General features: G+C 36.6%; 1 protein-coding gene across 3 annotated transcripts in view; it reads right to left on the bottom strand.

The window, feature by feature from the left end:
• Positions 1–13346, bottom strand: part of GALNTL6 (polypeptide N-acetylgalactosaminyltransferase like 6) — a 1235992-nt gene that overhangs the window by 158491 nt on the left and 1064155 nt on the right. For all 3 annotated transcript variants that reach the window (XM_034959428.2, XM_063603996.1, XM_003823503.6), the window contains one exon: positions 2479–2596. In XM_034959428.2, coding sequence (XP_034815319.1) covers positions 2479–2596 — 118 coding nt within the window. The remainder of the gene's footprint in view (positions 1–2478; positions 2597–13346) is intronic.

The raw sequence follows: 13346 nt of genomic DNA, 5'->3' as shown, positions 1-13346 counted from the left end.
CAAGAAAACAATCCCATTTATAATAGCTTAAAAATACCTAAGAATAAATTTAACTAAAGAAGTGAAATAACCTGTACAAATCAATGATGAAATAAACTGAAGACACAGAAAAGATGGAAAGATATACCATGGTCTTTGATTGGAAGAACTAATACTGTTAAAATCTCTACACTACCAGAAATGATCTAAATAATTAATGTAATCCATATCAAATTACCAATGACATTCTTCACAGAAACAGAAAAAATATCCAAAAATTTGTAGGGAACAAGAAAAGGCCCTAAATAGCTAAAGCAGTCCTGAACAAAAAGAACAAAGCTGGAGTCATCCCATTACTTGATTTCAAATTATACCACAAAGCTATTGTAATCAAAATAGCATGGTACTGGCATAAAAACAGATGCATACACCAATGGAACAAAATAGAGAACCCAGAAGTAAATCCTTGCACTTACAGCCAACTCATTCTTGACAAAAAGGCATCAAGAACATACAGTGGGGAAAAGGACAGTTTCTTCAATAAATGATGCTGGGAAAATGAGATATCCATGTGAAGAAAAATGAAATTAGATCTTTGTCTTTCATCATGTACAAAAATCAACTGAAAATAGATTAAAGACTTAGCTATATGACCCAAAACTATGAAACTACTAGAAGAAAATGCTGGGGAAACACTACAGGACATTGGTCTGGGCACAGGTATTTTTTGGCTAAGATCTCAAAAGCACATGCAACAAAAGCAAAAACAGACAAATTTACATCAAGCTAGAAAGTTTCTGTAGAACAAGGAAACAATCAACAAAGTGAAGAGACAACCTGTAGGATGGGAGAAAATGTTTGCAAACTATCCATCTGACAAAGAAATAATAACCAGAATATATAATGAACTCAAACCACTCAACAGTAAAATCCCTCAAATAATTCAATTTAAAAATGAGCATAATACATGAATAGACATTTCTCAAAAGAAGACATACAAATGGCCAACAGGTATATGAAAAATGTTCAACATCTTTAGTTATCAGAGAAATGCAAATCAAAACCACACTGAGGTTATATCTTACCCAAGTTAAACTGGCTATTGTCTCAAAGACAAAAAATAAAAAAATCCTGGCAAGGATGCAGAGAAAGGGGAATGCTCCTACACTGTTGGTGGAAATGCAAAATAATGTAGCAATTAGGGGAAAGAGTATGGAGGGTCCTCAAAATACTAAAATATAACTACCATATAATCTAGTAATCCTAATGTTGGGTATATTTTCAAAAGAAAAGGACTCAGTATGTAGAAGTGATATCTGCATTCCCATTTTTTTGTGACAGTGGTCTCAATAGTTACCTAAGTGTCCATCACTGGATGAATGGATAAAGAAAATGTAGTATATATACACAATGGAATATTATGCAGTCATAAAAAGGAATGAAATACTATCATTTGCAGGAACATAGATGGAACTGAAGGTCATTATTTTAAGTGAAATAAATCAGGCATAGAAAAACATCCCATGTCCTAGCTCATATGGGGAGCTAAACAAGTTGGTTTAATGGAGGTAGAAGGTAGATTGGTGGTTACCAGAGGCTGGGAATAGAAGGGAGTGGGGGTGGGGAGGCGGCAAAAAAAGAAGTTGGTTAATGAGTACAAAAATACAGTTAAATGGAAGAAATAAGTTCTAGTATTTGATAGTACTGTAGTGATATAATTTGGTTGTTTGTCACCTCCAAATCTTATGTCAAAATGTGGCCCCCAGTGTTGGAGGTGAGGCCTGGTGGGAGGTGTTTGGATCATGGGGAATAGATTCCTCATGAATTAGGCTTAGCGCCATCCCCTTGCGGGTGAGTGAGTTCTCGTGAGATCTGGTTGTTTAAAAGTGTGTGGCAGCTCACCCCTGCGTCTCTTGCTTTTGCTTTCACCATGTGACATGCTGGCTCCCTGTTGCCTTCCACAATGATTAAAAGCTTCCTGAGGCCCTTACCAGAAGCAGATGCCAGCACCACACTTCTGGTGCAGCCTGCAGAACTGTGAGCCAATTAAACTTCTTTTCTTTGTAAATTACCCAGTCTCAGATATTTCTTTATAGCAATGCAAAAATGGCCTTATACAAGTAGGGAGATTATAGTTCACAATAATTTATTGTATATTTCAAGATAGCTAGAGGAGAAGAATTGTAATGTTTCCAACACAAAGAAAAGATGAATGTTTGAAGTGATGGATATCCCAGTTACCCTGATTTGATCATTATGCATTGTATACATGTTTCAAAATTTCACATGTACCCCACAAATATGTATAATGATTATATATCAATAAAAAATAAAAACAAAAACCAAAAAAGAAAGAAACTACAAGAGCTCACTTGGGAAGGTGACACATCTATTACCATTAAGTCATCCCAGAACATAGGTCAGAAAGCAACATGCTGATATTCTATCAGAATTGTCAAAATTATGCAGACATAGTGTGAAGAGGGTCTTGGGGCTTACCTTAAAAGAGATTTCATACTGTTCTCCTCCCCAGATTTCTAAACCTGGATCATAGCCACCCAATTCCCAAAACCATTTCCGATTCACAGCAAAGAGACCTCCAGCCATAACAGGAGACCTGTGAAATGAACAAAACAATCTTTAAAGGACTATGAACATTACAGACAATGGCATTTTCCTTGGAAAAAAGGAAAATTCAAGATATGTTTTAGTGGTCAGCTGTGTGGAACTTTTCAGCACTGGTTTTCTATAAGTGGATATAGGGTTCTCATTGGGTCTCTCACTGAAGTGGACATGGATGGGGAGGGAGAAAAATTCTTGTGAGCATTAAATATTTGCAGTTCAGGTTTTAATGCAACAATTGCCCTGCAGAGTCACATTTGCTCCACTTGTTTATAACTAGTGAGAAATATTACTACATGAGTAATAATGACCCATAAAGTGAGAAATATCACTCAATTTTATGGTTTTTCCTGAAACTAAAGGCATCTTATACTATCAGACATATAAAAGTATTGAAAATGCTTTTGTAGACAATATCTTTGAGTAATCTCTCGGTACGCATTCACCAAGCATCTACTATGAACAGGTCATGTCCAATTTACAAACTACAGATCGGCAGGTTAGAATAAAATAAGAAACCAGAATTAGTTGTTTAATGTGCCAAAGTTGAAATTTAAACTAAGTCTTTTCATTTTATACTATTCTTTTTAGGCCTTCTCTGCCTAAGAAATATTAATTTTGATTAAATAATAATTTTCAAGTATTCCACTCCTGCTAGGATGCATTTCAGTCATGCAATAAGATAATTATAACCACTTGGTAGGCCCTGCCCTAAATATTTTTGCAGTTCAAAGGTGCTCTTGTTTATTTATTTATTTTTTTTGGACTGCTCACTATGTGCTGGTCTAAAGGATAAAAATCTATACCTAATCACCTTGATCGATTCTCACAACAACCCTGTGAACAACCTCCCTATGCACACGGTTTTAGGAATCATGCAGAAGAGGTGGAATGTTGCCCAAGGCTGAGGCTAGTGTGGTGAGGCTGCGCTAGGGCTCTTCACCACAACACTGTTTCTGTTTCAATGTTCAGAGGCAAAAAGAGATAACTATATACAAATGGATATGAAACAGAGAACACCCTTATGCAGATCAAGCAAATTGATAAAAACACATAACTGAAGTGACAGTTTTGAAAATTTTTTTTGAAACAAAGGATATTTATAAATAACAGTACAACATTTCAAATGTTGATATACGCAAAAAGATATGCATAACCGTAGTAGACACCAATCCAATTTATTGAACAACTGAGAACTTAGTCTTGGTAATGCTTTATGAAGCACTTGGGGAACATAAACCTGAATCTGTCTAAGTGTATTACATATTTCAAAGAGTTTGCATGCTAAGATGGTACTTGATTTAATTACTTCAGCCTAGGAATTGTTTTGAAGGTGTAGGCTTTATGCGGATGAAGAGATTACAAGACTGGGAGAGGGATTTAGGTTTTTCTCCAGGAAAGTGGGCAGAATTCAGAAAATAATATAAAGACACTCTCTCATGTAATTTTTTGTTTGTAATAAAAATCCTAGAATCATATGTGCCTTACTTTATCCCTCTCTCTAGCAGCCTGATCTTTTCCCATTTTTCACCCACTGAATTTCAGAGTGGAATTACAACTGAAGCTGCCACAAACTAGGATTGTAACATTTATCGAGTGCAGTTCCCCAAAGAACACTTTACCAATTGTAAGCATTACTTCTGCAAGTGTTGGTTATAAGTAGTCAGAAATTCTCAGTCTTATTTAATCTGAACTGCAAATAGAAAGGTCCCAAGTCATACAAACATATTCTCATTTAATTGTGTAAAACATGAGACAAAGGGCACCAAAACTTACACTGTGCACAATGAATCTCAAAACTAGAACCACCATAGATACAGTGTTAGAGATATTGGGCAAGAAAAATTCTAAATTGAGTTTTTATTACAAATTGTCAGAAACACAATAATCTTGTTTTCTTAACGAGTTTATACAAAACCCATGCAGTGTATCTTAGGTTATTTTAGACATATAATAACATAAATTCAAATGGATCTTCTGTACCTTTATTGATGTTCCTACAAAGACCTAAATAAATTAGTTATCTCCTGTCTTGATTGGTGTGAATGACCGTTAAGAAATAAACTTTTTATTTACTGTGTTTATGTATTTACTCATATTTGCCCGTGAGTTTTAAAACAGCTTAATTGTTGAGTAATTGACATACAATTGATTGCACATATTTTAAGTGTACAGTTTGATAGGTTTTGACTTGTGTTTATCTCCATGCAGCCGTCACTGAAAATGGACCTATCCATTATTTGTCAGTTTCCTCATGTCTCTTTGTAATCTCTTCTCATTTCCTTCCAACAGGCAATGACTGATCTGCTTTCTGTCACTGTAGATTAGTTTGCATTTTCTACAACTATATATACATAGAATTATACAGTATACATTTTTTGGGGGGTCTGTCTTCTTCCATTCAATATAACTATTTTGAGATTCATCCATGCTATAGCGTGTATCAATGGTTCATTATTTTTAAATTGCAGAGTAGTATTCTATTTGCATGAATTTACTGCAATTGATTATCCATTCACCTGTTGATGGACGTTTGGGTTGTTCGCAGTTTGGGGCTATTACAAATGAAACTGCCATAAACTTTGTGTACTAATCTTTGTGTGGATGTGTGCTTTTATTTCTCCTGGGAATATTCCTAGAAGTGGAATAACTAGATCATATAGTAGGTATGTCTAATCTTTCAATAAACTGCCAAACTGTTTTCCAAAGTGGCTGTACCATTTTCTATTCCTGGAAGCAGTGTTGAGTTCCATTTACTTCATGTCCTCACCAACACTTGTTATGGTCAGTCTTTAGAAGTTTAGTCATGATAATAGGTGTGTAGTGGTATCTTCTTTTGGTTTTATTTTGCATTTCCATAATTATTAATAATGTTAAAGTGTTTGCATCATTTCTCTTTTTTCCTAGTAAGTCTGGCTAGAGGCTTATCAATTTTATTAATCTGTTGAAAGAACTAACTTTTGGTTTCATTGTTTTTCTTTATTGTTTTACTGTTTTATATTTCATTGATTTCTCTTTACTCTTTATTATTTTAATTCTTCTGCTTACTTTGGATTTAATTTGCTCTTCTTTCCTGGTTATTTAAGGTGGAAACTGAGATAACTGATTTGTGACTTTTTTCTAATATAGGTGTTTAGTACTATAAATCTCTTTCTACCTATTGCTTTAGCAGACTACTACAAATATAAGAATACATCATGTTCTTATTTTCATTCAGTTCAAAATATTTTTTAATTTCTCTTTTATTTTTTGACCTATATGTTATATAGAAGTATATAACTTAGTTTCCAAATATTTGGGGAATTTTTTGGAGATCCTTCGGTTATTAATTTCCAATTTAATTCCATTGTGGTCAGAGAATACACTTTGTATGACTTGAATTCTTTTAAATTTATTGTGACATTTTAATGGCTTAGAATATGGTCTAGCTTGGTAAATGTTCCATGTGTATTTGAAAAGGATGTGTATTCCATTCCTGTTGGGTACAGTGTTCTATAAATATTTATTAGGTCAAGTTGGTTGATAGTGTTATTCAAATCTCCTGTATGCTTATTGATTTTATGTCTCCTTGATGTATCAATTACTGAAAGAGGGGTATTGAAATCTATGACTATAATTCTGGATTTGTTTATTTCTTCCTGCTATTCTGTCAGTTTTTTGCAACATGTTTCTGTAGCTCTCTTAATAGATGCATAAATGTTCAGGCTTTTTTGTTGTTGTTGTTGTTCTTGATGAATTAACTTTATTATTGCTATGAAATGACTTTTATTATCCCTAATAATATTCTTCACTCTGTCATCTATTTTGTCTTGATATTACTATAGTCACTCCAGCTTTATTTGGATTTGTGTTATCTAAATACTAGTATTTATAACTTTTTCTATCTTTTTACTTTTAAACTATTTGTGTCTTTACGCTTAAAATAGTTTTCTTATAGGTAACATATACTTGCATCTTGCATGTCAACTGGATTATTTAGATCACTTACTTTCAATATGATTATTCATGTGTTTAGGTTGAAATCTATCATCTTCCTCTTTCTCTTCTATTTGTCTCACCTGTTGTTTCCTTTCCCCCTTTTTTGTCTTCTTTTTGATTAACTGAATATTTTTCATAATTTCATTTATTATCCTTTTTGACATAACAAAACTACTTCTTTCTTCATTTTAAGTGGTTTCTTTGTTATCATAATGGTTTATGGCATATACCTTTCTTTTATCACAATTTATGTTCCAGTGATATTATGTCACTTCACATATACTATAAAAAACTTTTGAGAGTATGGCTCTATTTCTCTTCCCCCAGCCTATGTCTTTGTTATCATACATTTTACTTTTACACATGTTTTAAATCCCACATTGTATTATTATTTTTGTTTAATTGGCCAATTAACTTTTAAAAAGATTTAAATAATATTTTATTTTGAACACCATTTTATATAGATGAAATTATATTATGAACACCATTTCTGTATTCTGTTGGAAATAAGTGGCCCTAAGGAAAATTTAAATTGTGATGTATTACGCACAACTGAGTTTGTGGATTGAAATTCATACTCCACCACCAAAAGAGGAGTTAACTATTGTGCAGTGTTGTACTGAAGTTAACAAGGATGACAGTTTCCCTCATACATTAAAGATAAAAGATTTTAATGTGTCACATTGTTTTTTTCATTAGAGGAAATGAAAAAGAGTAGTTTATTATTTTGAGCATGTTCTACCAGTCTTTCGCTTAAAATATAATATTAATTACTTGAAACTTTAGCCATAGGTTCTATTGCCTACAATCTTCCACTTGTTTATCTTCACATTGTTTGTTTTCTTGCAAAATATTCTTGCTATTTTTGTTTCCCTGAAAATGTTAACACATTGCAGGTGTGTTTTAATGTGGCTCTGTGTCCATGTAACTTTTAACATATTAATGTACTATATGAATATTGCTCACAATATCACAAATCAGGCTTCGAACTTTGCTACTAATACAAACCTGTTATCCATGAGATGCCTTTTAAAATTAATATGATCATGAAGCAACATATTCTTACTGAAGATTTTTTTTTCTTTTTTTCTTTTTTCTTTTTTTTTGTTATATTTAAAGATTTGGGGTACATGTGCACATTGTGCAGGTTAGTTATATATGTATACATGTGCCATGCTGGTGTGCTGCACCCACTAACTCATCATCTAGCATTAGGTATATCTCCCAATGCTATCCCTCCCCCCTCCCCCCTCCCCACCACAGTCCCCAGAGTGTGATATTCCCCTTCCTGTGTCCATGTGATCTCATTGTTCAATTCCCACCTATGAGTGAGAATATGCGGTGTTTGGTTTTTTGTTCTTGTGATAGTTTACTGAGAATGATGGTTTCCAGTTTCATCCATGTCCCTACAAAGGACATGAACTCATCATTTTTTATGGCTGCATAGTATTCCATGGTGTATATGTGCCACATTTTCTTAATCCAGTCTATCATTGTTGGACATTTGGGTTGGTTCCAAGTCTTTGCTATTGTGAATAATGCCGCAATAAACATACGTGTGCATGTGTCTTTATAGCAGCATGATTTATAGTCATTTGGGTATATACCCAGTAATGGGATGGCTGGGTCAAATGCTATTTCTAGTTCTAGATCCCTGAGGAATCGCCACACTGACTTCCACAATGGTTGAACTAGTTTACAGTCCCACCAACAGTGTAAAAGTGTTCCTATTTCTCCACATCCTCTCCAGCACCTGTTGTTTCCTGACTTTTGAATGATTGCCATTCTAACTGGTGTGAGATGATATCTCATAGTGGTTTTGATTTGCATTTCTCTGATGGCCAGTGATGATGAGCATTTTTTCATGTGTTTTTTGGCTGCATAAATGTCTTCTTTTGAGAAGTGTCTGTTCATGTCCCTCGCCCACTCTTTGATGGGGTTGTTTGTTTTTTTCTTGTAAATTTGTTTGAGTTCATTGTAGATTCTGGATATCAGCCCTTTGTCAGATGAGTAGGTTGCGAAAATTTTCTCCCATGTTGTAGGTTGCCTGTTCACTCTGATGGTAGTTTCTTTTGCTGTGCAGAAGCTCTTTAGTTTAATTAGATCCCATTTGTCAATTTTGGCTTTTGTTGCCATTGCTTTTGGTGTTTTGGACATGAAGTCCTTGCCCACGCCTATGTCCTGAATGGTAATGCCTAGGTTTTCTTCTAGGGTTTTTATGGTTTTAGGTCTAACGTTTAAATCTTTAATCCATCTTGAATTGATTTTTGTATAAGGTGTAAGGAAGGGATCCAGTTTCAGCTTTCTACATATGGCTAGCCAGTTTTCCCAGCACCATTTATTAAATAGGGAATCCTTTCCCCATTGCTTGTTTTTCTCAGGTTTGTCAAAGATCAGATAGTTGTAGATATGTGGCTTTATTTCTGAGGGCTCTGTTCTGTTCCATTGATCTATATCTCTGTTTTGGTACCAGTACCATGCTGTTTTGGTTACTGTAGCCTTGTAGTATAGTTTGAAGTCAGGTAGTGTGATGCCTCCAGCTTTGTTCTTTTGGCTTAGGATTGACTTGGCGATGCGGGCTCTTTTTTGGTTCCATATGAACTTTAAAGTAGTTTTTTCCAATTCTGTGAAGAAAGTCATTGGTAGCTTGATGGGGATGGCATTGAATCTGTAAATTACCTTGGGCAGTATGGCCATTTTCACGATATTGATTCTTCCTACCCATGAGCATGGAATGTTCTTCCATTTGTTTGTATCCTCTTTTATTTCGTTGAGCAGTGGTTTGTAGTTCTCCTTGAAGAGGTCCTTCACATCCCTTGTAAGTTGGATTCCTAGGTATTTTATTCTCTTTGAAGCAATTGTGAATGGGAGTTCACTCATGATTTGGCTCTCTGTCTGTCTGTTGTTGGTGTATAGGAATGCTTGTGATTTTTGTACATTGATTTTGTATCCTGAGACTTTGCTGAAGTTGCTTATCAGCTTAAGGAGATTTTGGGCTGACACGATGGGGTTTTCTAGATAAACAATCATGTCGTCTGCAAACAGGGACAATTTGACTTCCTCTTTTCCTAATTGAATACCCTTTATTTCCTTCTCCTGCCTAATTGCCCTGGCCAGAACTTCCAACACTATGTTGAATAGGAGCGGTGAGAGAGGGCATCCCTGTCTTGTGCCAGTTTTCAAAGGGAATGCTTCCAGTTTTTGCCCATTCAGTATGATATTGGCTGTGGGTTTGTCATAGATAGCTCTTATTATTTTGAAATACGTCCCATCAATACCTAATTTATTGAGAGTTTTTAGCATGAAGGGTTGTTGAATTTTGTCAAAGGCTTTTTCTGCATCTATTGAGATAATCATGTGGTTTTTGTCTTTGGCTCTGTTTATGTGCTGGATTACATTTATTGATTTGCGTATATTGAACCAGCCTTACATCCCAGGGATGAAGCCCACTTGATCATGGTGGATAAGCTTTTTGATGTGCTGCTGGATTCGGTTTGCCAGTATTTTATTGAGGATTTTTGCATCAATGTTCATCAAGGATATTGGTCTAAAATTCTCTTTTTTTGTTGTGTCTCTGCCTGGCTTTGGTATCAGAATGATGCTGGCCTCATAAAATGAGTTAGGGAGGATTCCCTCTTTTTCTATTGATTGGAATATTTTCAGAAGGAATGGTACCAGTTCCTCCTTGTACCTCTGGTAGAATTCGGCTGTGAATCCATCTGGTCCTGGACTCTTTTTGGTTGGTAAACTATTGATTATTGCCACAATTTCAGCTCCTGTTATTGGTCTATTCAGAGATTCAACTTCTTCCTGGTTTAGTCTTGGGAGAGTGTATGTGTCGAGGAATGTATCCATTTCTTCTAGATTTTCTAGTTTATTTGCGTAGAGGTGTTTGTAGTATTCTCTGATGGTAGTTTGTATTTCTGTGGGATCGGTGGTGATATCCCCTTTATCATTTTTTATTGTGTCTATTTGATTCTTCTCTCTTTTTTTCTTTATTAGTCTTGCTAGCGGTCTATCAATTTTGTTGATCCTTTCAAAAAACCAGCTCCTGGATTCATTGATTTTTTGAAGGGTTTTTTGTGTCTCTATTTCCTTCAGTTCTGCTCTGATTTTAGTTATTTCTTGCCTTCTGCTAGCTTTTGAATGTGTTTGCTCTTGCTTTTCTAGTTCTTTTAATTGTGATGTTAGGGTGTCAATTTTGGATCTTTCCTGCTTTCTCTTGTGGGCATTTAGTGCTATAAATTTCCCTCTACACACTGCTTTGAATGCATCCCAGAGATTCTGGTATGTTGTGTCTTTGTTCTCATTGGTTTCAAAGAACATCTTTATCTCTGCCTTCATTTCGTTATGTACCCAGTAGTCATTCAGGAGCAGGTTGTTCAGTTTCCATGTAGTTGAGCGGCTTTGAGTGAGATTCTTAATCCTGAGTACTAGTTTGATTGCACTGTGGTCTGAGAGATAGTTTGTTATAATTTCTGTTCTTTTACATTTGCTGAGGAGAGCTTTACTTCCAAGTATGTGGTCAATTTTGGAATAGGTGTGGTGTGGTGCTGAAAAAAATGTATATTCTGTTGATTTGGGGTGGAGAGTTCTGTAGATGTCTATTAGGTCTGCTTGGTGCAGAGCTGAGTTCAATTCCTGGGTATCCTTGTTGACTTTCTGTCTTGTTGATCTGTCTAATGTTGACAGTGGGGTGTTAAAGTCTCCCATTATTAATGTGTGGGAGTCTAAGTCTCTTTGTAGGTCACTCAGGACTTGCTTTATGAATCTGGGTGCTCCTGTATTGGGTGCATATATATTTAGGATAGTTAGCTCCTCTTGTTGAATTGATCCCTTTACCATTATGTAATGGCCTTCTTTGTCTCTTTTGATCTTTGTTGGTTTAAAGTCTGTTTTATCAGAGACTAGGATTGCAACCCCTGCCTTTTTTTGTTTTCCATTTGCTTGGTAGATCTTCCTCCATCCTTTTATTTTGAGCCTATGTGTGTCTCTGCATGTGAGATGGGTTTCCTGAATACAGCACACTGATGGGTCTTGACTCTTTATCCAACTTGCCAGTCTGTGTCTTTTAATTGGAGAATTTAGTCCATTTACATTTAAAGTTAATATTGTTATGTGTGAATTTGATCCTGTCATTATGATGTTAGCTGGTGATTTTGCTCATTAGTTGATGCAGTTTCTTCCTAGTCTTGATGGTCTTTACATTTTGGCATGATTTTGCAGCGGCTGGTACCGGTTGTTCCTTTCCATGTTTAGCGCTTCCTTCAGGAGCTCTTTTAGGGCAGGCCTCGTGGTGACAAAATTGGTCAGCATTTGCTTGTCTGTAAAGTATTTTATTTCTCCTTCACTTATGAAGCTTAGTTTGGCTGGATATGAAATTCTGGGCTGAAAATTCTTTTCTTTAAGAATGTTGAATATTGGCCCCCACTCTCTTCTGGCTTGTAGGGTTTCTGCCGAGAGATCCGCTGTTAGTCTGATGGGCTTCCCTTTGAGGGTAACCTGACCTTTCTCTCTGGCTGCCCTTAACATTTTTTCCTTCATTTCAACTTTGGTGAATCTGACAATTATATGTCTTGGAGTTGCTCTTCTCGAGGAGTATCTTTGTGGTGTTCTCTGTATTTCCTGAATCTGAATGTTGGCCTGCCTTGCTAGATTGGGGAAGTTCTCCTGGATAATATCCTGCAGAGTGTTTTCCAACTTGGTTCCATTCTCCTCATCACTTTCAGGTACACCAATCAGACGTAGATTTGGTCTTTTCACATAGTCCCATATTTCTTGGAGGCTTTGCTCATTTCTTTTTATTCTTTTTTCTCTAAACTTCCCTACTCGCTTCATTTCATTCATTTCATCTTCCATTGCTGATACCCTTTCTTCCAGTTGATCGCATCGGCTCCTGAGGCTTCTGCATTCTTCATGTAGTTCTCGAGCCTTGGTTTTCAGCTCCATCAGCTCCTTTAAGCACTTCTCTGTATTGGTTATTCTAGTTATACATTCGTCTAAATTTTTTTCAAAGTTTTCAACTTCTTTGCCTTTGGTTTGAATATCCTCACGTAGCTCAGAGTAATTTGATCGTCTGAAGCCTTCTTCTCTCAGCTCGTCAAAATCATTCTCCATCCAGCTTTGTTCCGTTGCTGGTGAGGAACTGCGTTCCTTTGGAGGAGGAGAGGCGCTCTGCGTTTTAGTGTTTCCAGTTTTTCTGTTCTGTTTTTTCCCCATCTTTGTGGTTTTATCTACTTTTGGTCTTTGATGATGGTGATGTACAGATGGGTTTTCGGTGTGGATGTCCTTTCTGTTTGTTAGTTTTCCTTCTAACAGACAGGACCCTCAGCTGCAGGTCTGTTGGAATATCCTGCCGTGTGAGGTGTCAGTGAGCCCCTGCTGGGGGGTGCCTCCCAGTTAGGCTGCTCGGGGTCAGGGGTCAGGGACCCACTTGAGGAGGCAGTCTGCCCGTTCTCAGATCTCCAGCTGCGTGCTGGGAGAACCACTGCTCTCTTCAAAGCTGTCAGACAGGGACATTTAAGTCTGCAGAGGTTACTGCTGTCTTTTTGTTTGTCTGCGCCCTGCCCCCAGAGGTGGAGCCTACAGAGGCAGGCAGGCCTCCTTGAGCTGTGGTGGGCTCCACCCAGTTCGCGCTTCCCGGCTGCTTTGTTTACCTAATCAAGCCTGGGCAATGGCGGGCGCCCCTCCCCCAGCCTCGCTGCCGCCTTGCAGTTTGATCTCAGACTGCTGTGCTAGCAACCAGCGAGATTCCGTGGGCGTAGGAC

This window comes from Pan paniscus, chromosome 3 (genome assembly GCF_029289425.2).
Source record: "Pan paniscus chromosome 3, NHGRI_mPanPan1-v2.0_pri, whole genome shotgun sequence".
Classification (NCBI taxonomy): domain Eukaryota; kingdom Metazoa; phylum Chordata; class Mammalia; order Primates; family Hominidae; genus Pan; species Pan paniscus.
This window is presented reverse-complemented; position numbering and strand designations above follow the sequence as displayed.